Source organism: Capra hircus, chromosome 7 (assembly GCF_001704415.2).
Source record: "Capra hircus breed San Clemente chromosome 7, ASM170441v1, whole genome shotgun sequence".
Lineage (NCBI taxonomy): Eukaryota > Metazoa > Chordata > Mammalia > Artiodactyla > Bovidae > Capra > Capra hircus.
The window spans coordinates 15,684,214-15,709,384 of record NC_030814.1 but is presented as its reverse complement, the minus strand read 5'-3'; the positions used below and the strand labels follow the sequence as shown (position 1 = coordinate 15,709,384).

General features: G+C 40.1%; 2 protein-coding genes across 4 annotated transcripts in view; one reads left to right on the top strand and one right to left on the bottom strand.

Annotated features, from left to right (window-relative positions):
* TTC37 (tetratricopeptide repeat domain 37) overlaps positions 1-14,555 on the bottom strand; it is a 101,061-nt gene extending 86,506 nt beyond the window's left edge. Inside the window, exons 1-4 of one of the 2 annotated variants that reach the window (XM_013965794.2) lie at positions 14,467-14,555; positions 7,601-7,671; positions 4,028-4,178; positions 2,421-2,511 (exon numbers count right to left, since the gene is read on the bottom strand). In XM_013965794.2, coding sequence (XP_013821248.2) covers positions 2,421-2,510 — 90 coding nt within the window. In that variant the 5' untranslated portion in view covers position 2,511; positions 4,028-4,178; positions 7,601-7,671; positions 14,467-14,555. The remainder of the gene's footprint in view (positions 1-2,420; positions 2,512-4,027; positions 4,179-7,600; positions 7,672-14,466) is intronic. The other variant, XM_005683439.3, reaches the window with a different exon arrangement.
* Positions 14,748-25,171, top strand: part of ARSK (arylsulfatase family member K) — a 55,069-nt gene continuing 44,645 nt past the window's right edge. The window contains exons 1-2 of one of the 2 annotated variants that reach the window (XM_005683442.3): positions 14,748-14,906; positions 22,843-22,972. In XM_005683442.3, coding sequence (XP_005683499.2) covers positions 14,784-14,906; positions 22,843-22,972 — 253 coding nt within the window. In that variant the 5' untranslated portion in view covers positions 14,748-14,783. Of the gene's footprint in view, positions 14,922-22,842; positions 22,973-25,171 lie in introns of both variants that reach the window. The other variant, XM_005683441.3, reaches the window with a different exon arrangement.

Below are 25,171 nucleotides of genomic sequence, written 5' to 3'. Positions count from 1 at the left end.
CCATAATGCTACCTCCCAAAAAACCAGCACCCATGAGGTAAGCACCAAAGCTAAGCTCCAAACTCTGAAGTCTTATTAACGTTTGTGTTCCCAACACCAAGGGCAATGACTGGCATACAACTGTGGAGCAAACAATAAACGCCATAGTCAACCCACAGTCAATAAGGACCTGCTGTCTGCCTAGTCACTGGGTTTTTCAAGATTGGAAACAGACTTTTTAAAGAAATGATTATAACAGTGCAGTGAAAGCAGGTATGGAATTCTGAGAGAGGGAAAATAGTACCTGACTCCCAACTCCATCCAAACAAGTCAGACAAGGCTGCCTAAAGGCATGCTTATACTGAGTTACAGGCACACCAGCAGAGGAGGTGATAAATCAGACCAGACACAGCAAATACACTAAGGAGCAACTTCTCTTAAATTTCAACATTCTAGGTTACTACATATTAAGTCGTCACACATTTGCCACTGACTAGTTCCCCATCTTTGGCTTTCCAGCTGAGTCTCAGGTATAAATTATAAACTGCTTGGTGGAATTCATATGCGAATCAGAAAGAAGACGGCTGTGGTACTTCTGTATGTATTAACAGAAACAGATTCACATGTGTATTAGATCAGTCTAGTGCTGAAGGAAACAACCCCTCCCAGCACCCCCGCCACCTCCTCCTCCTTACCATGAGTCTGAACAGCCTGTCCACCTTCTTCTATATGAGGGTTAGTTCTGCCATGGCCTCCACCCTTGCTGGGCTCACTAGAAACCTAACCTCTCAAGGGCATCCTTTACCCGTTAAGACTCTCATTCTATGCTGCTATCTATTTCCCCCAGGCTTACTCAGTTCTCTCCCTCCCACTGTCCTGAACTCTTTAGTGCAACCACTGAAAACTCCCAATCTGAACAGCCAAGGTCCCTATGCTCAGTCTTTCTTTGAAGTGCACCAAGTTCTGTCGCAATGAAACTGGGCTGTGGCTGTGGCCCTACAGATCTTACAGGCTGCAGCTGATTTCTTTTCACGTTCTTCCCACGTATCACAGGCCAGGAGCTAAGACAAGGGTTTCCGTTGCTCACACTTGTCACTTGTAATATATTCTTCTGCTACCCCTCCTCCTTCAAAAACCCCAGCACCTCTGAAGATCAAACCACCAGCTATACTCTAGAAAATATCCTTCTTGTTGCTACCATCTACCAACCTCCTAGGAATCCCCTTTCCTTCAGTGAAAATAGGGTATCCCTCCTCTCCACTTCAACTCCAGTAATCATTCTATCAATCATGCAGACGACCCAATGAATGTCAAGGCCTCTCAGTCACTTATCCTCAGTACTCAGCCATCCAAAACCTGGGTTTCCAGCATGTACGTCTCCTAGCCTCCCAGTTCAATTACTGCAATGGTGACAATTCTTTAACCTCTATTATGACCAACTTTTGCTTAATCTCACCTCCTTCCAACTATCACCCTACTTCTCAATTCTCATCTCATGCCCCAGCTTACACCATATTACACATCACTGTCATCACTCCCTTGCAAACATCCTCAACTCCTTTGCCTCTCTTTCCCCTCAGCTTTCTTACTACCTATATATTGAATTCATCATGTCTATCTCCAAGCCTGAGAAGGGTGACATGAAGGAAGAAACTACACAGCTGAATACACTGATTTCACTTTAATACCATGAAATTTTCAAAAGGACATTGACTAGAGTCTGGTAATCCTGCTAATCCTTACTAATAAATTTCCTCTCTCACGGCAAATGACAACTATATCATACCTTCTTTTGTCTCAAGCCTCCTACACAACTCCTCTTTCAGCCTCAGCTTATACCTAAGAAGACAGGAGCCATCAGAGGGGGACATTTATCTTCCCACCACCACCACCCAATCTACAAACCTGATGGCTATGGATCTGTATCTATCTTCCCGCCTGTTTAGACAGAAGAAGTGTCAAAGGCCCTCCTCTCAAGCTCTGGACCCCATCCTCACTCACCCTCCCAGGGACTGCTCTCCTACTGCCAGCCTGCATCTCTCCTGCACCTTCAGTTCCTCCTTCTGGAGGCGAGCATTTCCATCAGCACAGAAAGGAGCTTCAGAATCCTAATGCTCACAACCACACACCAAGCGGATTCTCCCGTTGACATACCATTAAAGAAGGAAAACTTTAAGATACAATAGTGTTCCACAGTACAACCCATCAAAAGACAGCTAAGAGACATTCAGGTTTGGGGAACTTGGCTTTGACAAGTTACCAATAGAGAGAAAGACAAAAGTAAGTGGTAGAAGTAACTTATCCTGGCACAACCACATTAATGGTTCTACTAACAGACCTGACCACTTTCGTTGTATTCAGACAGAAATGATTCACATATTACAAATCAGTGATGCTTACAGCTGTTTCTGTCCTGGAAGGAAAAAAAATATATTAGTTACCTTACAATGTTTCAAAGCTTCTTTGTATTCTTTGTTTCTGATTGCATCTCTAGCACTTTTCAGAGCAGTCTTTACTTCCTTGCTGGACATTCTGTCAAAACAAAAAGCCTGTTTATACTTATGTAAAGGCAAAGGACTATTCAAGAGGACGATATACTAATTTCAGCCTGAATGAAACTACAATGATACCTGCCTAACTGTAACAGTCCCAACAAATTGAACAAACTTAACCTCTGAAAAAAGGAGGCGTAATTCCTTCCACATGGAGCACTCTTTCCTCTTAAAATAAACATATTTTTTTATGTTTAAAAAACAGAAAGTCAGATCATCCGTTCAGATTTTTACTCAAACGTCACTTCCTCAATGAAACCTTCCCTGGCCACGCTATTTAAAATTTTAACACTTTCTTCTTCCAATTCCCAACCACTCAATATTCCCTAACTATCTCTTTAACACTGCATTTATTTCTCTTCAAAGCACTTAACACCATCTAATATATTATATACTTATTCATTTATTATCTGTTTCCCAACCTCACCAGAATATAAGCCCCATGTAGGCAGGGGCTTTTAATCTGTTGTTGTCGGGTTGTTGCTGTTGCTTAACTGCTGCGTCCTCAACAGCTAGTATCTGACGAACGGTAAATATTAACAAACATTTGCATTGTATTTGAATTATATGCATTCTCCATATAGTAGGCTAAAACACAGATGATCTTATGGGCCAGGACCCAAAGCACACACCACTCTCAATAGAGTTCTACACAAAGCAAATACTAAAATAAATCCAAGTCACAGAGTTAAAACATTAACACAAATAAATTTCAGTAACTATGATGTAAGTTTAAGAAAGCATTCTGTTTTGAATGCATTTTATTAGTTTCTATAAAATACAAATCAGGATTTTAACTTTTTTCACAGTAAGGATTTCTTTAGGATGACAGTAGTCTAGTATTCCCTGTAACATAGTATTCTTTGAAGAGAAGTAAACATGTTTATATTTAAATAAAGGCAAGGAATATTCAAGAAGACTGTATACTAATTTCAGCCATAGATACTTCAATTTGTAGACAAAATATTCACTGAAGATATATTAGTGTAATCTTAAATAAACTAACTTATTTTAAGATGTCACAACTTATTCCATTTACCAGTAAACAGTCAAATTCAATCACAACTTGTCTTGAAAAAAGAAACATTTGTATTTTTTTTGCCAACTCTATTGAACTCTAACCTCAAGAATGTAAAACAAAGCTATGTACATATTAGGTCATTATAGATCACTGATGCTCAAGGCAGCAAAATGAACAAAGAAGATGGCTCACTGACTTGGTAGCTGACAGTTCTTTACATCCAAACAGGCTGAGGCACAAGTATAAGATGAAAGAAATTTAAGAAGCCAGAGAATTAAAAAAAAAAAAAAAATCCTTTTGACTTAAAGAAGTTTAGATTCGAATAACACAAAAATTAAAATATCAAAATATCAATTTATCTATGGCCAAGATGAGATTTCCTAAATAGACAGAAAAGGGATTTTTTGCCTAGTTACAATTAGACAATTAAAGCAACATATTTCATATGCTCTTATTTTGGACACTGCTCTGTTACCTGAAATGATATTGGCATAAATTTACAGATGTAAAACATCAGAAGGATTTTTATACAATCTGCAAATCTTGCTTGAAGCAACCAAGTCTGTACGCTGATGCAACATTGTATTTCTCACACCTAAGTTATCTTTGGTAGATAAACCTGCAGACTGAAAGAAGAGAATGACAGTGATGATGACAACTAATCTGGACCGACAGGGATAAAAAGAGACATCCAAGAAGAAAAAAAAAATCAAGAGATACCCAAGTTAAAATCAAGATAAGGCCAAGCAAAAGCAAACAGAAGAATGCAACTTTTCCAGGACAAAGATCACCATCTTTTCTATCACCCAAGATACAAGTAAAAGCACTTCTGAACAAAGCAGAACCAAGCAGCACTAACAAAGCGTGCAGCTCCCAAGCTATACACTGCCTTTGACAGAAGACACAGAAAGGCAGGCCTCTGCTCTGGAGAACACGATCCCAATCCAGAGAAAGACCTCGGGCATATGAGTCACTGAAGAATCAAATTCTAAACTAAGGCTAATGAGTGCAAGTGCAATACGAGTGTAGAAGACAGAAGTGTGATGTGAAGTAATCAACAGCTACGATGTGGAGAAAGGAGCTGAGAATGGAGGGAAGAAGGACAACTACTCCAGCCAGAGGCATTGCATTAGCAAAGCTGGAGAGAGAGGAATGAGTGTGGAACATGTAGGCAACAATAAGGAAGCCAGGCTGAATGGAAGAGGAAGGACTTGTTGAAGAACAGAAGAAAATTAGGCTGGGTAGGTAGAGCACCAGTTTACATAAGACTTTGAAAACGAGACAGATAAATCTGGACTTAAATGGAGCAGCCAACATGGAGCTGTCAAATGCCTTGAAGTGGGTTATTTTTAAAGACCATATGAGACAAATTCTGTTCTTCTCTTGGTTGCCAATTCAAATGTTCAATACCCTTCTATAACCTGACATGTCTTCACAGGTAATTACATCTACTCTTGCTGTACAAAAAAGGTCTTAATGACCCGGATAACCATGATAGTGTGATAACTCACCTAGAGCCAGACATCCTAGAGTATGAAGTCAAGTGGGGCTTAGGAAGAAGCATCACCACGAACAAAGTTAGTGGAAGTGATGGAATTCTAGTTGAGCTATTTCAAATCCTAAAAGATGATGCTGTGAAAGTGCTGCACTCACTATGCCAGCAAATTTGGAAAATTCAGCAGTGGCCACAGGACTGGAAAAGGTCAGTTTTCATTCCAATCCCAAAGAAAGGCAATGCCAAAGAATGTTCAAACTATCGCACAATTGCACTCATTTCACATACTAGCAAAGTAATGCTCAAAATTCTCCAAGCCAGGCTTCAGCAATACATGAACCATGAACTTCCAGATGTTCAAGCTGGATTTAGAAAATGCAGAGGAAACAGAGATCAAATTGCCAAAATCTGTTGGATCACAGAAAAAACAAGGAAATTCCAGAAAAACATCTACTTCAGCTTCACTGACAACGCTAAATCCTTTGTGTGGATCACAACAAACAACAGAAAATTCCTAAAGAGATGGGAATACCAGACCACCTTACCTGCCTCCTGAGAAACCTGTAGGCAGGTCAAGAAGCATCAGTTACAACTGGACATGCAACAATGGTTCCAAACATGCAACTGGTTCCAAACTGGGAAAGGAGTACATCAAGGCTATATATTGTCAACCTGCTTATTGAACTCACATGCAAAGTACATCATGCGAAATGCCAGGCTGGATGAAGCTCAAGCTGGAATCAAGATTGCCGGGAGAAATATCAGTAACCTCAGATATGCAGATAATACCACCCTTATGGCAGAAAGTGAAGAGGAACTAAAGAGCTTATTGATGAAGGTAAAAGAGAAGAGTGAAAAAGCTGGCTTAAAACTCAACATTCAGAAAATGAAGATCATGGCATCTGGTCCCATCACTTTGTGGCAAATGATGGGGCAACAATGGAGACAGTGACTGACTTTATTTTCTTGAGCTCCAAAATCACTATGGGCAGTGACTGCAGCCATGAAATTCAAAGACTCCTGGTCCTTGGAAGAAAAGCCATGATGAATCTAGACAGTGTTTTCAAAAGCACAGACATCACTTTGCTGACAAAGGTCTAGTCAAGGCTATGGTTTTTCCAGTAGTCATGTATGGATATGAGAGTTGGACCATGGAGAAGGCTGAGCGCCAAAGAATTGATGCTTTCAAACTGTGGTGTTGGAGAAGACTCTTGGACAGCAAGATCAAACTAGCCAATCCTAAAGGAAATCAATCCTGAATATTCACTGGAAGGACTGAGGCTGAAGTTGAAGCTCCAATACTTTGGCCACCTGATGCGAAGAGCTGACTAATTGGAAAAGACCCGGATGCTGGGAAAGACTGAAGGCAGGAGGAGAAGGGGACGACAGAGCATGAGATGGTTGGATGGCATCATTGACTCAAAGGACATGAGTCTGTGCAAACTCTGGGAGACAGTGAAAGACCAGGAAGCCTGGTGTGCTGCAGTCCATGGGGTCACCAAGTGATGGACACAACTGAGCGACTGAACAACAAACTTGCTGCAGTGGAATCCTCTGTTCTCCTCCAATCCCTTGTTCATTTGATTTGGCATTTACCATAACAAGCTAGCACCTATACCCTCTCTCTTCACCAAAATCTAATGCATATATATAAATAAACATTAGTTTCAGGGGATTATATTTTTCTGAAAGACAAAATAATCTGCCTTTCTAGCCCTCTTTCTAGCCCTAAAAATGTCTTTCTCTTTTTTAGGAAGTGTTACAGAGAACGAAGAGGCTCATTCACTCATTTTCTTCACAAAGCTTTATAGAGCACTAATCATCTACCCATTTTGCAGAGTAAAAATCTGCTACTCACAAGGATTCCACATAACCTCATATTCCTCTGTTTGGGATACTTCCCTCTATTTCAAGCATTTCCAACACTTCAAAGAAAACCCCAGCCCTTTTACAAGTGTCTTTAATATTCTTCCATAGCCCCACAAAATTTATCCTTATATCTCTCCTCCCATTTTTGATCCTCAATCTCAATGATAAGAAAAGTGTATATTTAGCACATTCTCACTCAGCGAAGGGTGTTTTGTTTTGTTTTTTTTACTACCACTAAAAGGGTTTTGATTCAATGTATCAAGCATAAAAAGCAACAACTGCACCTAATAAAAAGTTACAAAGTGACAACCATGCCAAAAGACAATAATATACCTCAAAACTAACATTTAGATGACAGGTACATGAACTGATATGTCCTCCACACCCCAGCTAAAGCTATGGAAATTGAAGCCACATTCAGCAGTGCCAGATACAAACATTCCACAACGCAAAAATAAGAAGAAGAAAAAAAATAGTAGCGATAACAACAATGGAAGTTAATTACAAAAAAGCAAAAAAATGACACCTTTAAATCTAATTGCAAAAGTCTAAAGGTGCTTTGTGATGACCTATAATCTGGGATGATAACCCACACCATTTAACCTTCCTTCTCAAAAGAATTGGTAATATCAGTCATTAAGTAAAAGTGGAGTCTACCTATGATTTAGCACTCTAGACACTTACCTTTTACCTATAATCACAAACTATCTTCTTTGTTACCTGAGTTTCAGATTGTTCCTTAAATGTTTATCCATCTAGATTAAGTAAAACACAAGATAGTTAGGCACATAAAAAAGGTAACATACACCACCCAAAACATGTTGAATTTTTTAACACATCAGATTCAGGTTCAATTTTCATAATTTATAATTTAAAACATGAGAAATAATTATGTACAATTTTCCAATTTCTTTCTTTCCCAAAAAGATATTAATTATAATCTCCAAATTTCTGAATTGGTCTAAACTGTGCCCCCATGGCCTCAAGATGATAAAAGAAACTTCCATAAGCAATCACATTTAGAAAAAATTACAGAAACTCAAAACACACCGACTTCAATGTAAAAAACTGAGGCAGAAGAGAATATTATCTACTTCTACACTTTGTTTTAAGTCTAGAACAATTAAGGGCACTTGTGTGTGGGTTAGTCGCTCAGTGGTGCCTGACTCTTTGCAACCCCATGGACTACAGCCCGCCAGGCTCCTCTGTCCATGGGATTCTCCAGGCAAGGACACTGGAGTGGGTTGCCATTTCCTTCTCCATTAAGGGCACTTAGTTACTCCCAATTTGCAACCTAATTACACTGAAGTGAATCTTGTTCTAAGCCACATAAAGAATTCTAAATGTGAAAAGAAACCTGCCCACATCAGGCAACTAGTTTGTAAATTTAATTAAACAGACCAAACTTTTTTTAGATATTAATAATAATAATCCATCTAACTAGCCATCTGAAATACTAACACAAATTCTACATGACTACAAATTCTAAGTATCTTTTGATACTATCTCTGGAATGGATTCTGTCAAACAAAATTAACCTACAATGCTTCCTGGAGAGAATAGAGGTGGTTTTAAAAAACAGAATAAAGGGAAAAAAAATGCTTCTTTAGAACCAGGAAATAAACAAAACTTAGGTGAAGCAGGTGGAGGTGAATAAGAAATAGTAAGTTTGATAAACCATGCACTAGTGATAACCCTATTTAAATAGAAGGGTTAGTTCCACAGAAGAGGGTCTTACTGGTAAGAAAAAGTATCGTGATCCTCACAATGTCTAGGAAAGTAAAATAAAAGTTAAACAAGAAGCGGGGAGGTAAAATAAATGTTAAACCCTGACTCTCCATGTCACTAACTTCCTTAAGCCCCTATTCAGCTACAAATGATTACCCTCCACACTCAACTTGATTTTACTGATTAACTCAGTCATTCCAACTCTGTTCTCAGAAAATATCCAAGAGTTTGTCAGCCCCTTCATTCTGCCACATGCACCAAGTCAACAAAGACAGATCTGGATTCAAGCCTCCACAGATCCTGGGCACCTTACTTCACGTCCAAGTCTATTTCCTCACTGGTAAAGTGAGGACATCACTTACCTTCTATGTACATAGATGGAGTAGCCGACACAGTATCTGCGAGTTCTGCAGGCCTTAGCCCTTACCACCCTCTCAATCAACTTCACCACTTTCCTCCCATTCCTAACTCACAGTGGTTATTATACACTTTTAACACACATTTAAAACCCCCAATCCTATCTTCCTTGATCCCTCAAGAAGTAACCTTCTTGTCTATGTTCCTCAAAAAATGGCTACCACCAAACACAAGTATCCTCTTTAAATTAGTTACTACCCAAATACTAAAGACTACAGCTTGACAAATGCTTTATGTTCTGGAGCAGAAAATGGCAACCGACTCCAGTATCTTGACTGGAAAATTCCATGGACAGAGGAGCCTGGCAGGCTGCAGTCCTTGGGGTCTCAAAGAGTCAGACATGGGCATGCATGTATGTTCTAAACAAATGTATTGTCTCTCAGGTAAAAAAATCCCTATATAAAGGTAACGTATTTTTGGAGTTCCTTATGTATCCAACATCTATCAAGTATTATGACCTTTCAGCTTCCAACTACAGTTTGTTTTTAGTTTCCCTACATTCAAATGCAGTAATTTTCAATTAGCTAAAGTGAGAATGGAAGAATCCCCTTTTCAGTGTTACCTCATATTTCCTTTTTCCACCATTCCCCAATGCTTTTCACCTCTCCATCTTTACTTCTCCCATTCAGCCTATTCATATTTGCCTCTATTTACTCAAATGCTATGTGTAATTCAAGGCCAAATTCAAGTGTCAAGCATAAAGTCTTTTCAGACAAATCTCACACAGGTCTGAACTTATAACATTCACTGTCTAGACTAACATTTCCACAAATATATTTGGAACATTAACATGCTTAAAGGTGTTACCGTATCTAGCAGTTTTGTGAATACTGCACACTATATATCACTTTTTTAAAGTCACAGTGCATTTTAAAGGCTCTGAGAAGTTCTACAGTAAAGACCCAAATACAGTTTAACCTAGAAACTCTGAAACTTATATTACATTTATTTCAATGAACAGCAACTAACATTGTGAAATACACTAGCATTCTCCAAAGTACCATTTGGGATTTTCTGGTTTGGGGCTTTGTTTGGCAGCTAACTGTACTTTTTTATATCTTTTACAGTTATTAAATTTACAGGTGTGTGTGTATGTCCCACAACTAGAGTATAAGTTCCTTAGGAACAAAGACTTTCCTATTCTCCCTTTTATTTCCCAGTGTCTGGTACACCTCAGATAGTCAATAAATAGTCACAGAATCACAGCAGGTGAAGACAATACTGAATTTATTCCACAGAGTCACTAACTGCACACTTAGCAGCGTGTGCTTTTCTTAGGGCAGAATACAGTGCTGCTGGTATGCTGGACACTAAAAGACTATGAAGAAAGAAAACCTACACCCAGACTTTAAAGTGAACAATTTTCTGAACCGCAAAGTTCAGTATTTCACGAAAGCAATTAGCCCTTAATATAGGATCTTTAACTGATGACTTAAACATACACATAACGGAGCCCTTCCCTCAGTGCACCACACTATACACACACAGGTACACACAGAGAGATGTGCACACAGAGTGGTATACACACACAACTCAAAAGTACCTTTTCTGATATGGTAAGTTGCTGCTGCTGCTGCTAAGTCGCTTCAGTCGTGTCTGACTCTGTGCGACCCCACAGACGGCAGCCCACCAGGCTCCACCGTCCCTGGGATTCTCCAGGCAAGAACACTGGAGTGGATTGCCATTTCCTTCTCCAATGCATGAAAGTGAAGAGTGAAAGTGAAGTCGCTCAGTCAGGTCAGACTCTTGGCGAACCCATGGACTGCAGCCCACCAGGCTTCTCTGTCCATGGGATTTTTCAGGCAAAAGTACTGGAGTGGGGTGCCATTGCCTCGTGATGATGTGATTACTAATCTAGACCCAGACATCTTAGAATGTGAAGTCAAGTGGGCCTTAGAAAGCATCACTATGAACAAAGCTAGTGGAGGTGATGGAATTCCAGCTGAGCTGTTTCAAATCCTGAAAGATGATGCTGTGAAAGTGTTGCACTCAATCCTGAAAGATGATGCTGTGAAACTGTTGCACTCAATATGCCAGCAAATTTGGAAAACTCAGCAGTGGCCACAGGACTGGAAAAGGTCAGTTTTCATTCCAATTCCAAAGAAAGGCAATGTAAAAGAATGCTCAAACTACTGCACAATTGCACTCATCTCACACGCTAGTAAAGTAATGCTCAAAATTCTCCAAGCCAGGCTTCAGCAATACGTGAACCGTGAACTCCCTGATGTTCAAGCTGGTTTTAGAAAAGGCAGAGGAACCAGAGATCAAATTGCCAACATCTGCTAGATCATGGAAAAAGGAGGAGAGTTCCAGAAAACATCTATTTCTGCTTTATTGACTATGCCAAAGCCTTTGACTGTGTGGATCACAATAAACCGTGGAAAATTTTGAAAGAGATGGGAATACCAGAGCACCTGACCTGCCTCTTGAGAAATCTGTATGCAGGTCAGGAAGCAACAGTTAGAACTGGACATGGAACAGCAGACTGATTCCAAATAGGAAAAGGAGTACGTCAAGGCTGTATATTGTCACCCTGCTTATTTAACTTCTATGCAGAGTACATCATGAGAAACGCTGGACTGGAAGAAACACAAGCTGGAATCAAGATTGCCGGGAGAATTATCAATAACCTCAGATATGCAGATGACACTACCCTTATGGCAGAAAGTGAAGAGGAGCTAAAACGCCTCTTGATGAAAGTGAAAGAGGAGAGCGAAAAAGTTGGCTTAAAGCTCAACACTCAGAAAACGAAGATCATGGCATCCGGTCCCATCACTTCATGGCAAATAGATGGGGAAACAGTGGAAACAGTGTCAGACTTTATTTTTTTGGGCTCCAAAATCACTGCAGATGGTGACTGCAGCCATGAAATTAAAAGACACTTACTCCTTGGAAGAAAAATTATGACCAACCTAGACAGTATATTCAAAAGCAGAGACATTACTTTGCCGACTAAGGTCCGTCTAGTCAAGGCTATGGTTTTTCCAGTGGTCATGCATGGATGTGAGAGTTGGACTGTGAAGAAGGCTGAGCGCCAAAGAATTGATGCTTTTGAACTGCGGTGTTGGAGAAGACTCTTGAGAGTCCCTTGGACTGCAAGGAGATCCAACCAGTCCATTCTGAAGGAGATCAGCCCTGGGATTTCTTTGGAAGGAATGATGCTAAAGCTGAAATTTCCAGTACTTTGGCCACTTCATGCGAAGAGCTGACTCATTGGAAAAGACTCTGATGCTGGGAGGGACTGGGGGCAGGAGGAGAAGGGGATGACCGAGGATGAGATGGCTGGATGGCATCATGGACTCGATAGACGTGAGTCTGAGTGAACTCTGGGAGATGGTGATGGACAGAGAGGCCTGGCGTGCTGCGATTCATGGGTTCGCAAAGAGTCGGAGACAACTGAGTGACTGAATTGAACTGAACTGAACTGATATGATAAGTTACTGGTTATCAAATATGCTTTATGTCCAGAATAGAGTGTTCAAAAACAAACTGAAGTTATAAGATAATTACCCAAAGGAACTGGGAAGGCCTCAGCAGGGGGGAAACCTGGGGGGAAGGTGAGAAGGGTAGCTGAAAAGGAGCGATTACTCATGTAAAAGTGAAGATAACTGGACTAATGAATGGTCAAAGGTATACAGAGACTGACTTCAGCTCAGAACATGAGCTTTTAATAATTACACCAATAAAAATATGGAATGGGCTCCTCAAAGAAGTGTGTTTCCCATCCCTGGAGATGAAAAGGCACAGACTGCACAATCCACTTGGGAGGGATCCTGTAGGCAAACCGTCAGAGGAGAAGGAAGACAAGAAGCCCCTTAGAGTCTTGCAGAGCTATATATCCTGGGCCCTAAAATATCCATCTTGCTCCAAACTGCTATAGCACCTGCTCCCACTAACTCTGCCAAAGGGAGAGCCAGGAAGAAAAAGATGTGATTCACTCACCCTGACCGGCCACTGTGAATACACATGCTGAGAAAACAAGACCACAGAGAGTAGAGAGTTCACAAAATCAATACTATCCCACAGATAAAGTTAAATATATTTTTAATGACTCTAAATGTCAGTCAACATTGTTTCTCTGACAAAATGTGCTCTATATTCCAAATTAACTCAAAACAAATATTTGAAACAGATCCTGCTTGTGAGGGAGCCTATGTGTATTACCCCTCAGGCTGTACTATTATTTCAGTTTTTCCCTAGGGTGTAAGTTCTCTACGGTCAGGGACTATTGTTTCTGTATCTGTCTGCTCCCACAGATGTTTAGCATGCTGCCTGCCTAACAGCGCTGCTTCACTAACTAACATAGATTAGTTAGTGTTCATGGGAATGCCGTGACATCCTACAGTTAATTAGAGAGAGCAAGGCAATGAGTCAGGGCAGACTACTCAAATTCAAGTCCTACTCAGACTGATTCCCTCTGTAACCTTGGGAAAGTCATTCAACTTGTCCAAGTCTCAGCTTTCCTAGCTGAAAAAAATGGTGAAAGTGGGGATAACAGAAAATACTCGACATAAAAGTACTTGGCACACAACAGGTGCTCGACAAATGCCTAGTATAATGCTCAGCGCATAATAAGCGCCCTGCGAGTACTAAATAAGTAAAGTCTGTGTCTTTCTGTAATTATTTTCTGCAAAAAGCACTGTCGGATATTAGTATGAAAAGCTGATTTCACAGAAAGAAATACTACAACTCTTCCTTTTTCGTATCAAAAGATTAGAGCGACTAATGTGCTGCACAAATTATACACCTGAAACTATAATAACCACATCAGGAACTTGGCTCTGGGACCAGAAATCTACTCCCCCCCCCCCCAACCCCCAGATTTCTCCAAAGGAGTTCAACAGTCAAGAGAACCAGAGATCTTTTAAAAACCACTGCAGCGGAACAATGGTATTCTGAACCTACGTCGGTTATTCAAACAAGCCACACAGCCCAGCCTTTCTTCCTCTGAGGGCCCGTCCAGCTCTTCTCTCCTTCACACTCTGGAGGCAAAGGGCGCCTCAGCTCATCCTCACCCCAAAAGCTGAAACTTGTCTTAGTAGGCCGCAACCCTCACCCCTCCGGAGCGCATCACTGCACGGGAAAAGCGGGGAACAGGACAAGGCAGGCTGGAAATACTCTTCGGGAGAAGGTGTTCGAGGCGCCTCACGGGACCCGCGTCCCGCGTGAAGCGGTCCAGACAGACAGACAGACGCCCCACAAGGAACCGCCCGGTTCAGCTTCAGTGACAGACGGGCTGCCACCTCACCGTCTCCCGGTCTCGCCTGACACTGCCAGGCTCGCCCGGCGCCAAACTGGCAGCCCCCGGCGCCCTATCCTTTCTCGCTCTAGGTAACAATTCCACAGGCCTACAGGCTTCAACTTCTGCAAAAAGCGACAGCAACCAAAAACAAAAAAAAACCCACCTGGGAAAGGAGATGCTCCTCTACTACAAAACGCCCAAGCTCAAGGCACAGCGCATGCGCATTTCACCCCCAGGCATCGATCACGTGACTGGAAGTGGCTGGGGGAGGTTTAGTTCGCTCGGTATTTGGTTAAAAGGTCTTAACGAGAGTTGCGAGAGGGGGCGCTCCTCCTGTGCGCATGCGCCCGCCTCGAGCCTCATGGGAGTTGTAGTTCTGTAGGTGAAAGCAATCCCCGCCCTCCTCTTTTCCCAAGGAACTTCCTAGAGGGAGGGGGAGGGGGGTTCAGCGCCCGGAGGCCAGGCTCCCAGTAAGCAGAGATGCTGCTGCTGTGGGTGTCGGTGTTTGCAGCCTCGGCGCTGGCAGCACCAGCTCCCGGGGCAGGTGGGCAGAGGCGGGGAGCAGTTCAGGCTTGGCCCGATGCTCCTAACGTGGTGCTAGTCGTGAGTGATTCCTTCGTAAGTATGGAAAGGCAAGGGAGGGGGCGCCCTGCTGCACAGCCGCGGTTGGCCCAGCCCTTCCCCTGCTTGCAGGCTTCGGGGAGCAGAATCTGAGACTTTTAAGCACGTTTTGTCCTGATACAAAGCAAGAAATGCATTTTACCTTGACGCCCCGTACAGACCTACGTGCACCACATAGATATGCATGTAACATACATAAAAACAAAATTTAGTAAATGCACTCCGATTCGCATCTTAACAATTTTTTTTTCTTTGCTGGCCCATTAAATTACTAACAAACTTTCAGTCCATATCCCCGCTTGATTCACTTCTGGGGAAAAATAACATTCTGCATCAATGTAAAAGCCTGTTAGCTTTCCAGCGATCAACGTACTTTTATTACCCAGTTGTCTGATAATCCTGTTAGTGCTGATTTATATTCATTAGTTGACATAATTTGACCATTCGCCCATATTCCGGATAAACTGTATGCCTGTATGTGTTGTTGTTGTTGTTTAATCCCAGACTTAAACATTTTTTGTAACTTTCCCAAACCATCAACTAAAAAGAATACAAATATTAACATTATCTGATATTTTTAGTATTATCCATGATATTAAAACTACTGCTTGGACAAATGTTTTCTTACTAACTATAATATTAGTTTATTATGACAGGATGTCACTGTGGTCAGATAGATTGTTGGTGTTACGTATGTCTGGCAGCAAAGAGCACTTTTAATCATTACGTTGTATTGACTTCCTCATAAAATAACCCAGGATGATTAAAGTTACATAATCTGGATATACCCCTAGAATTTATTGAGATTATTACTTAAAGTAATCTTTATGATTATCTAAATTTAGGATCCTAACAGGCAATCTTGGAGAGTAACAAGAATGAGTTTATTATCAGTGCCCTTGAGATTAAAGGGAAAGGAAGGAAGCAGGATCGTGCAAAAAGAGAACTGACTGTTGCCACTGTCCCAGTGGAGGCCTCAGCTGATCTTGGGCGTAGTTCTCAAACCAGTATAATGCTTCAGAACTGTTTCCAGTTTGGGGGAGGAAACCAGGCCTTTCATGTTGGATGGCCATTATTTGTGGAATGCACCTAGAATGGGGCACCATTTGGAGCAAGACAAACTACCGTCAGCAGAGGCAATCTTTCACTCTAAAGGGAATCTGCGTGTTATGTCACAATATCCTAGAAACTTCCGAAGATGACTGAAATATTTGGGGTTTGTTTGTTTTTAGTATAGTATAAGCACATAGATTTTTCTGTATGTGTGTATGTAAATTTTGATGCAGATTAATATCTCTTATGAATATAGAAGAAAAGGTCCTGAAAATACTAGCAAGTCAAATTCAGATATATATAGAAAGGGTTATATAACGTGACTAAATGTGATTTATCCCTAAATGTAAGGTGGGTTTAATGTCTGAAACTAGTCAATGTGATAGACCATGTTAACTGAATAAAGGACAAAAAACAGGTGATCATTTCAATAGATGCAGAAAGAGCATCTGACAGAATTCAATAACCCTTCATGATAAAAGCACTCAACCAAGTAGAAATAGAATTTTTTCAACCTGATTAAGAACATCTGCAGAAAATCCAGAGTTAATGTTATAGTTAACTATAAAAGACTGAATGTTTTCTCCCAAAGACCAAGAACAAGACAAGGCTGTCTGTTCTTACTGTGTTTATTCAGCAGTTAAGCTGGCAGTTTTCTAGGAAGGAAGTTAGACAAGAAAATGAAATAGAAGTCATCTAGATTGGAAAGGAAAAATGTCTCTATTTGCAGATAATATAACCTTGTATAAAGAAAATCCTAGGGAATCTACTGCAAAGTGTTTAGAGCTAATAAGTTAGTCTACATGGCTGTAGGATGTAAGATCAACATATAAAAATCAATTGTATTTTTATACCCTTGATTGATGAACAAACTAAAAATTAAGAAAATAATTCTATTTAAAATAGTATCCAAAATATAAAATACTTAGGATTAAATATAACTGAAGAAGTTCAATTCTTATACTGAACTATAAGAAAAACTATAAAATATTGTTGAAAGAAATTAATGAACATCTAGATAAACATCTTATGTTTATGAAATTGATTTAATATTGTTAATACAGTAATAATCATCAAATTTATCTACAAATTCTATGCAATCTCTTCAGAAATCACTATGACATTTTTGCAGAAACAGAAAAAAGCCATCCTGAAATTCATATGGAAATTCAAGGGACCCAGAATACCCAAGGCAGTCTTGTAAAAGAACAACAAAATTGGAGGACTTAAACTTTCTAACTTCAAAACTTACCTTCACTTCAAAACTATAGCAATCAAGATAGTGTGTCACCAGTATAAAGATAGACATATAAATCAATGGAATAGAATTGAAAGTAGAGAAATAAACTCTCAAACTCTCATTTGATTTTTCAGTAAAGATGCAAAGACCATTTAATGGGGAAAGAATAGTGTTTTCAACAGATAATGCTGGGAATACTGATTATCCACATGCAAAATATCACTCCATTTTTAAAAAGTAGCTCAAAGTGAACTGATGAATTAAACATAAAAGCTAAAACTATTAAATCCTTAGAAAAAAACATGGGGGCAAATAAATCTGTGACTTTGGATTAGGTAGTTTACATGCATGCTAAGTCGCTTCAGTCATGTCTGACTCTTTGCAACCCCATGGGCTGTAGCCTGCCAGGCTTCTCTGTCCATGGGATTCTCCAGGCAGTGGGTTGCCATTTCCTGCTCCAGGGATCTTCCTGACTCAGGGATCGAACCCGAGTCTCTTATGTCTCCTGCATTGGCAGGCCAGTTCTTTACCACACACACCACCTGGCAAGCCCTTAGGTAGTTTAAAAGTGGGCAAAAGATCTGAACAGGCAGTTCTCCAAAGAAGATATGCAAATAGTCAATAAACATATGAAAAGATACTCAATATTGTTAATCGTTTCGGAAATGCAAATCAAAACCACAATGAGACACCAGTTCACACCCACAAAGATGACTATAATCAGAGACACACTAGAGCCAGGAGAATATGAGAGAAATGCAACCTTCATGTGCTGCTGGTGGGAAGGTAAAATGGTGCAGCCACTTTTGAAAACGATCTAGCAATTCCAAAAATGTTAAACATGAGTTTAACATTGATCCAGCAACTCCACTTCAAGGTATATACCCAAAAGAAATAAAAAACATATGTCCACACAAAAACTTGTACATAAATATTAATACTTCCAAAAAGTGAAAACAAATATATATCAGGTGATAAATGGGCAAATAAAATTTAGTCATATTTTTCAACAATAACAAAGAAATGCAGTATTGATACATGCTGCAACGTGGATGAACTTAAAGTCATTACGCTAAGTGAAAGAAGCTACTCAGAAGGGACGACATACTGTATGATTCCATTTGTCCAAAGAAAGCAAATCTACAGAGACAGAAATTAGAGACAGACCAACAATTACCTAGATTCGGGAGAACAGGAGGATTAGCGGGTGACAGTTAAGGAATGCTAGGTTTCTTTTGGACATGATGAGAATGTTCTAAAATCGATTGTGATGATGCTTACACAATTCTCTAAATATACTAAAAAACCACTGAATTGTATAAATTAAATGGGTTAGTTGTATGATGTGTGAATTATATCTTAATAAACCCATTTTTTAAAAGAGAAAATAAATACTTCAGCCTGACTCTTAAAGGTGTAAAGGCGTACGCATCCTCTCTGCCTCCCTCCTTCACCACTGCACCTGTGCTGTTTGTAGTTTTCATGAGGTTTCGGGAGTGCTATACACAGGACTCTGTAGCAGTGTCTAGTGAGGCTCTCATTCAGTCTGAGGAACAGATCTGAAAAGAATGCTCTAAACAGTCTTGCTTGATAATAAATCCGACAGTTAAGATCACTATTATATTCTTTAATTAGCTTGATGTCTTGAAATCTAAACTTCACTGGTTTTCCCTGGCCCAGAATAAGGAGTTGTATACCAAGTCATGAATATTCATTGGGAGGACTGATGCTGAAGCTGAAGCTCCAATACTTTGTCCACCTGATGCAAAGAACTGACTCATTGGAAAAGACCCTGATGCTGGGAAAGATTGAAGGTGGAAGAAGGGGATGACAGAGGATAAGATGGTTGGATGGTGTCACTGACTAGATGGACATGAGTTTGAGCAAACTCCAGAAGTTGGTGATGGACAGGGAAGCCTGGTGTGCTGCAGTCCATGGGGTCGCAAAGAGTCAGACATGACTGAGCAACTGAACTGAACTGGACCAAGTCATGGCTCTAGACGGAGCAATCCAGATCACAGAATTATATCTACCAAAAAGCTTATCCATCCCAAGGGGGGAAATGCCTGCCTCCCAGGAGAGTCAAGAATAATAGCAGAATTCAAAAACTAAGGCAAAAGGCAATTGGTATCATTTCTGGCACTTTTATGCAGAAAGCCAATTCAGTTCAATTCAGATCAGTCACTCAGTTGTGTCCTACTCTTTGTGACCCCGTGGACTGCAGCGCACCAGGCTTCCCAGTCCATCACCAATTCCCGGAGCTTGCTCAAACTCATGTCCATCAAGTCGGTGATGCCATCCAGCCATCTCATCCTCTGTCATCCCCTTCTCCTCCTACCTTCAGTCTTTCCAAGCATCAGGGTCAGTTCTTCTCATCAGGTGGCCAAAGTACTGAAGTTTCAGCTTCAGCATCAGTCTTTCCAATGAAAATTCAGGACTGATTTCCTTTAGAATTGGCTGGTTGGATCTCCCTGCAGTCCAAGGGACTCTCAAGAGTCTTCTCCAACACCACAGTTCAAAAGTATCAATTCTTTGGTGCTCAGAAAGCCAATTAGTGGGTCTCTTTTTCTTTTTTAAATGCCTAGTTTTAGGGTACTCTATTTGTTTAAACAGTAGGAATGGCCTTAGGAAAACTAAAATGGGCTATTATTAAATTATAAAAGTTATTCTGAAAACCACTCTGTAAGATTTTCTCTCTCCCAACTAAAATGTGCTAGAACTGTACTTAGACCTATGGCTGACTATTCATTGTGAACTACAGTACCACGCTATGGGAAACTTACTCTCTCTGTGGTTTTCATCAGCTAACCATGTTAAGATCCATTTCAGTTCAGATTGAATTACTATGTGAACCACCTCCCATCGATACCATGAGCAGTGGTACCACTTTAGCCTCTTTTTTAAAGTATTTGCTAGTGTGTAAAAACTACATGAAGTTAAAAAGCCAAAACTTCTAGAAATGTTCAATATCTTCTCTGATAATATAGTTTTGATCTTCATTTAAAGTATTAGTATGCTTTTGACATTGAGAATATGTGTAGCATAATTTAAATATTTTCTCAGAACCTAGTCTAATCAAATATAAATCATTCCATTGATGCACATAATCCAGGTTTATTAAGTTTTACAAAAATGCAATGTTGAATTTTGAACATATTGAATTTGTCTTTTGTAAATTATACAGCTCTGAATTAAAGACTTGTTTCATTTCACTCACTGAATATTTATTGAGTGCCTTTATATCATAGGCAGTCATCTTTACACGGGCCACCTTTTTTACATATTCTGGGCTAGAAACTTACCGAAGTGAGGTAGTTATCCCCTCCCCCATTGGCCATTCTGCTTTTTAAAAATACCTGCTTTCTAGCCTGCTTTCCATGAAATGAGTCAAGAAATTGCTGACATGAATTACAGACACACTGCTGTATCCATTCAGTGGTCATTACACCCGTCTGAAACTAGCCTGCCGGACTTGGAGTCCAAGCCTCACTGTCTGAATTGTATGGCATCCCAGTGCTTCTGCTACAAGACCTCCTGCTCCACCCCTCCAAAAGGATGAGCCTGGGTGGCTGGGTTGTCTAGAATCCAGCCAGTGGCCACAAATGGTATCATCCCCCATGTCCAAAAGACTGGAGGAATGAGACCTGTAGGCATTTGGGTTTTATCAAGATAAGTTCCCGAGAGTTTGAATTTATGGATTTAGTGAAATTCTTACAAGGGTAGAGTGTGCACTTTTGTCTTGGGCTCCCTTGCTCGTCATTCAGGAAATCAGGAATTGCTTGCTTAGTATTCAGTGATTACTTCTGCTAGAAGTGGTATTTATTTCAACATATAAGCATGCTCTAACTTTCCCCATCTTTTAAAAAAAACCTGACCTTAATCCCACATTTCTCCTGTATCTAACCCTCTATTAGCTAACATCCATCCCATTTTTTTTGTTTTGTTTTTCTTTGCAAAAAAACTACTTAGAAGTGGTTTCTTCACCTGCCGTCTCACCTCCCATTCGCTCTTCCCTTTCTGTTTTAGGTGTCCATTCTTACACCTCCATTGGAAATGCTTCTGTCAGCGTCACCAGCCACCAATTCCAATGTGCATTTTCTGACCTTCTTTACACACCCTCTCAACACAGCTATTCCCTCTCTCTTGACACACTGTCCTCCCAGCTTTCATGAGACTCAGTCTCCTGATATCTTCCTCCCTCACTAGTCATTCTTTCTCAGTTTCCCCCTCTGCCTTCTCTTCCTACCTGGGACTCCTCAGGGCTTCTTTCTTTCTTCTCTTTTCTCTCTCCCCCTAAAAGATTTCACTGTCTCACAGTTTTCAATGCCATGAATATGTTAAAGCCTTGTTTCACCAGGAAAGACTTCTCTGAGCTCCATATTCCTATCTGTACCCTAATTTATATCTCCATTTGGAAATCTCAGACATCTCAAAGATGTAGGTATGTCCTGTATTTTGGATTCGCTCACTTTTAAACTGTATTTTATTTACAAAACTACATTGAAAACATACAATAGATATAACTCCAGGACTGGAACATTCTTTTTTCTCTCTCGTTTGCTCTTTACCAAGAAGAGTTCTTCAATTCCCAATTCAATTCCAAAATAGGTATCTCCAACCTAAACATCTCTCCAGTCTTCCGGCTCATTTCTCCAGCTGCCTAGTTGTTATCTCCACTGAAGTCCTGCAGGCGTCTCTACTTTATTTAAATGGGTGACCCTCCTCACTCTTAACTCCACTTACCAGAGAAGGCTTCCCTGTTCACTCTTATCAAGAAGGTTTCGTTTGTTATTCTGTATCTTTAGATTTTTTTCAAGGCCATATCACAGTAATGGTATTGTAATTATTCTTGGTTTATTCTTGGTTTCCCTGATGCTGGAAAAGATTGAAGGCAGGAAGAAAAGGGGACAACAGAGGATGAGATGGCTGGATGGCATCACTGACTCAATGGACGAGTTTGGGTAAACTCCAGGAGTTGGTGATGGACAGGGAAGCCTGGCGTGCTGCAGTCCGTGGGGTCGCAAAGAGTCGGACCCAACTGAGTGACTGAACTAAACTAATGTTTTTTGCCTCTCCCACTAGACTATAAGCTTCATGAGGCCAGGGACTCTCTTTTTATTCACCATTGTATCTCCGGATCTTTCATAGTGCCTGGCACATACCAAATACTCAACAAACATTGGTTCAGTCAGTCCATCCAACTTTCCATTAATTTCTTTCATTTATTTTCTGTATTCAAATGGATCCAAGTCTCACACAACATGAATTTGCACCATTATGAGCCAGAGAATGATAACACTTTCTCTACTTATTTTCATTATTTGAAGGTTCTTAGGATCATATTGAAGTTTTTTGCTACTTGTGAATTTTTTAAAATGTTTATTTATTTGGCTGTACTGTGTCTTAGTTACACCAGACAAACTCTTAGTTGTGGCATGTGGGATCTAGTTCCTAGCACAGGCATCAAACCTGGGCCCTCTGCATTGGGAGTATGGAGTCTTAGCCTCTGGACCACCAGGGAAGTCCCAGCTACTTGTGAATTTTATGGTTAAAATTAAAGGAAATTATTGTCTTCTTTTGCGATGTAATCAATGCTTCATAAACAATTAAATTTCTTTATTCCAGGATGGAAGGCTAACATTTTATCCAGGAAGTCAGGTAGTGAAACTTCCTTTTATCAGCTTCATGAAAGCACATGGCACTTCCTTTCTAAATGCCTACACAAACTCTCCAATCTGCTGTCCATCGCGTGCAGGTACGAACATGCTTGATTTTACTGGAAGTAGCCCCACCCTGAAAATGTGTCCACACTTTAAAAGATTATACTCCAAAATAGGATAGTAAATCATATTTGGCATCTAATAAAAAGTTTTGAATATATGTGAGGTGTGGTTTAGGGTATCCTCTTGGCTCAGCGGTAAAGAATCAGCCTTCTAATGTAGAAAACGTGAGTTTGATCCCTGGCTTGGGAAGATTTCCTGGTGAAGGAAAAGGCAGCCCCTCTGGTATTCTTGCCTGGGAAATCACATGGACAGAGGAGCATGCAACTCCGTGGGGTTGCAAAGAGTCAGGCGTGAGTTAGTGACTAAACAACAACATTGGGTATTGGGCTTTTTTAAGAGTAGAAATTTTATCACCTAAAATGGTGTTTAGTTCAAGTATTATTGTTTCATTTCCTTATGACTGGTGACTAAGAATCTCAACTCTCCAGGCAAATTCGGAAATGCTTCTATTTCCTGGAGGAGTTCCATTTAAATTTTTCAGTAAGAGATAAGTAGTTGGGAGGGAACTCTAAAGTATACTAAGGAACTGAACTGAAGGAGTGTTAGTCACTCAGTCGTGTCTGACTCTGTGACCACATGGACTGTAGCCTACCAGGTTCCTCTGTTCTTGGGATTCTCCAGACCAGAGTCCTGGAGTAGGTTGCCATTCCCTTTTCCAGGGGATCTTCCCAACCTGGGGATTGAAGCCAGGTCTCCTGTATTGCAGGCAGATTCTTTAGCATCTGAGCTACAAAGTAGTAAAACTTCTCAGGTATACCTGGAATTTTCTGTATTATTGCAGATTAGATATTTTTTCCTTCAGTCTCAATTCACTTCTATCCCAAATCTGTTTACTTTTATTATAGTAATTTAGGACATAGGCAGTTTTAATAGGAAAATATCAGTGATATTAAGTCATGACTAACTGAAAAATAGAGGAAATTGACATTTTTATAAAGTCTGTTCTCTGATAGAGTTGTCTTTCTCTTCCAGTTTATGATGCTTTGCACTAGAACTCATAAATAGCACCCAATGATTTTCGTTTGTCTGTTAAGTTCCTGACATCATATTCTTTGTGATGTGAGCCATACGTTTTTATTTTGTGACTACAATTTCAGTACTACCAACTATATAATCACTGATGATTAAAAGAAACCTAAAGTATATTATAAATGATGTTTCCATGGTGAAGGACCAGGTGTATTACAAACACTTTTGTTCATTTTTTGTTCTTTATTGAGCAAGTGGAATGAGAAATGTACTAGGGTGAGGTGAGGACTGGGTTCTGGTCCTCAATGGACCATGTCAGGAGTGTCCTTCAGTTTCCTAATCACAGAATGCTATATCCCCTGTGTCCCTCGCAGGGTTGTTCTTAGCATCAAGTGAGATAATGGGTTTTAAAAGTGCTCAAGGAACTCTAAAGATTTCAGAAATGTGATGCTTTTCCTGGAAGAAGTATATTTTGAACAGTTTGAGCAAAGAGAAGGGAATAATCGTAATAAAAACTCACATGTATTTATTACATTCTTACTGTGTGCCTGGCCATATTCTAACTGCCTTGCGTGTCTTAATTTATATAATTATCCACATTGTCACAAAGTGGAAATTGTTGTTATAAACATTTTGCAGATGAAAACTAAAGTACTGGAAGGTTATATAACTTATCAAAGGTCTAGCAGTGTTGGGATTCAATGCCAGGTGATACCCTATTCCACTTCTCATAAAGAAAGCATTTTGTTAGATGAGAAAAGAATTCAACCCTACTACATGTGTACACAGAAAAAGGAAAAGGCCTTTTTTTCCTGCTTTACTGAGAAATAATTGACATAAAGCACTGTATTAGTTTAAGGTATACACCATATTCTAGAGAGAGTAAGAACATTTTCATGAGCTGAATCAGTCAGATTAGGTTTATGTGCACCATGCAACACTTCTAGCAATATACAGCCATAATGCTCCCTCCCACAAAACCAGCAACAATGAGGCAAAGTTAAGCTCCAAACACTGGGGCCTTACTAACGCTTGTGTCCCCAGGACCAAGGTCAATGACTGGGACATAGCTGCAGAGCCAGTGATTTTTAAAAAAGAACAAACTAAGCCCAAAGTTAGTAGAAGAAAGAAAACAAACAAAGATCAAAGTGGAAATAAATGAAGTAGAGACTAAAAGCACAACAGAAAAAATAATAAAACTA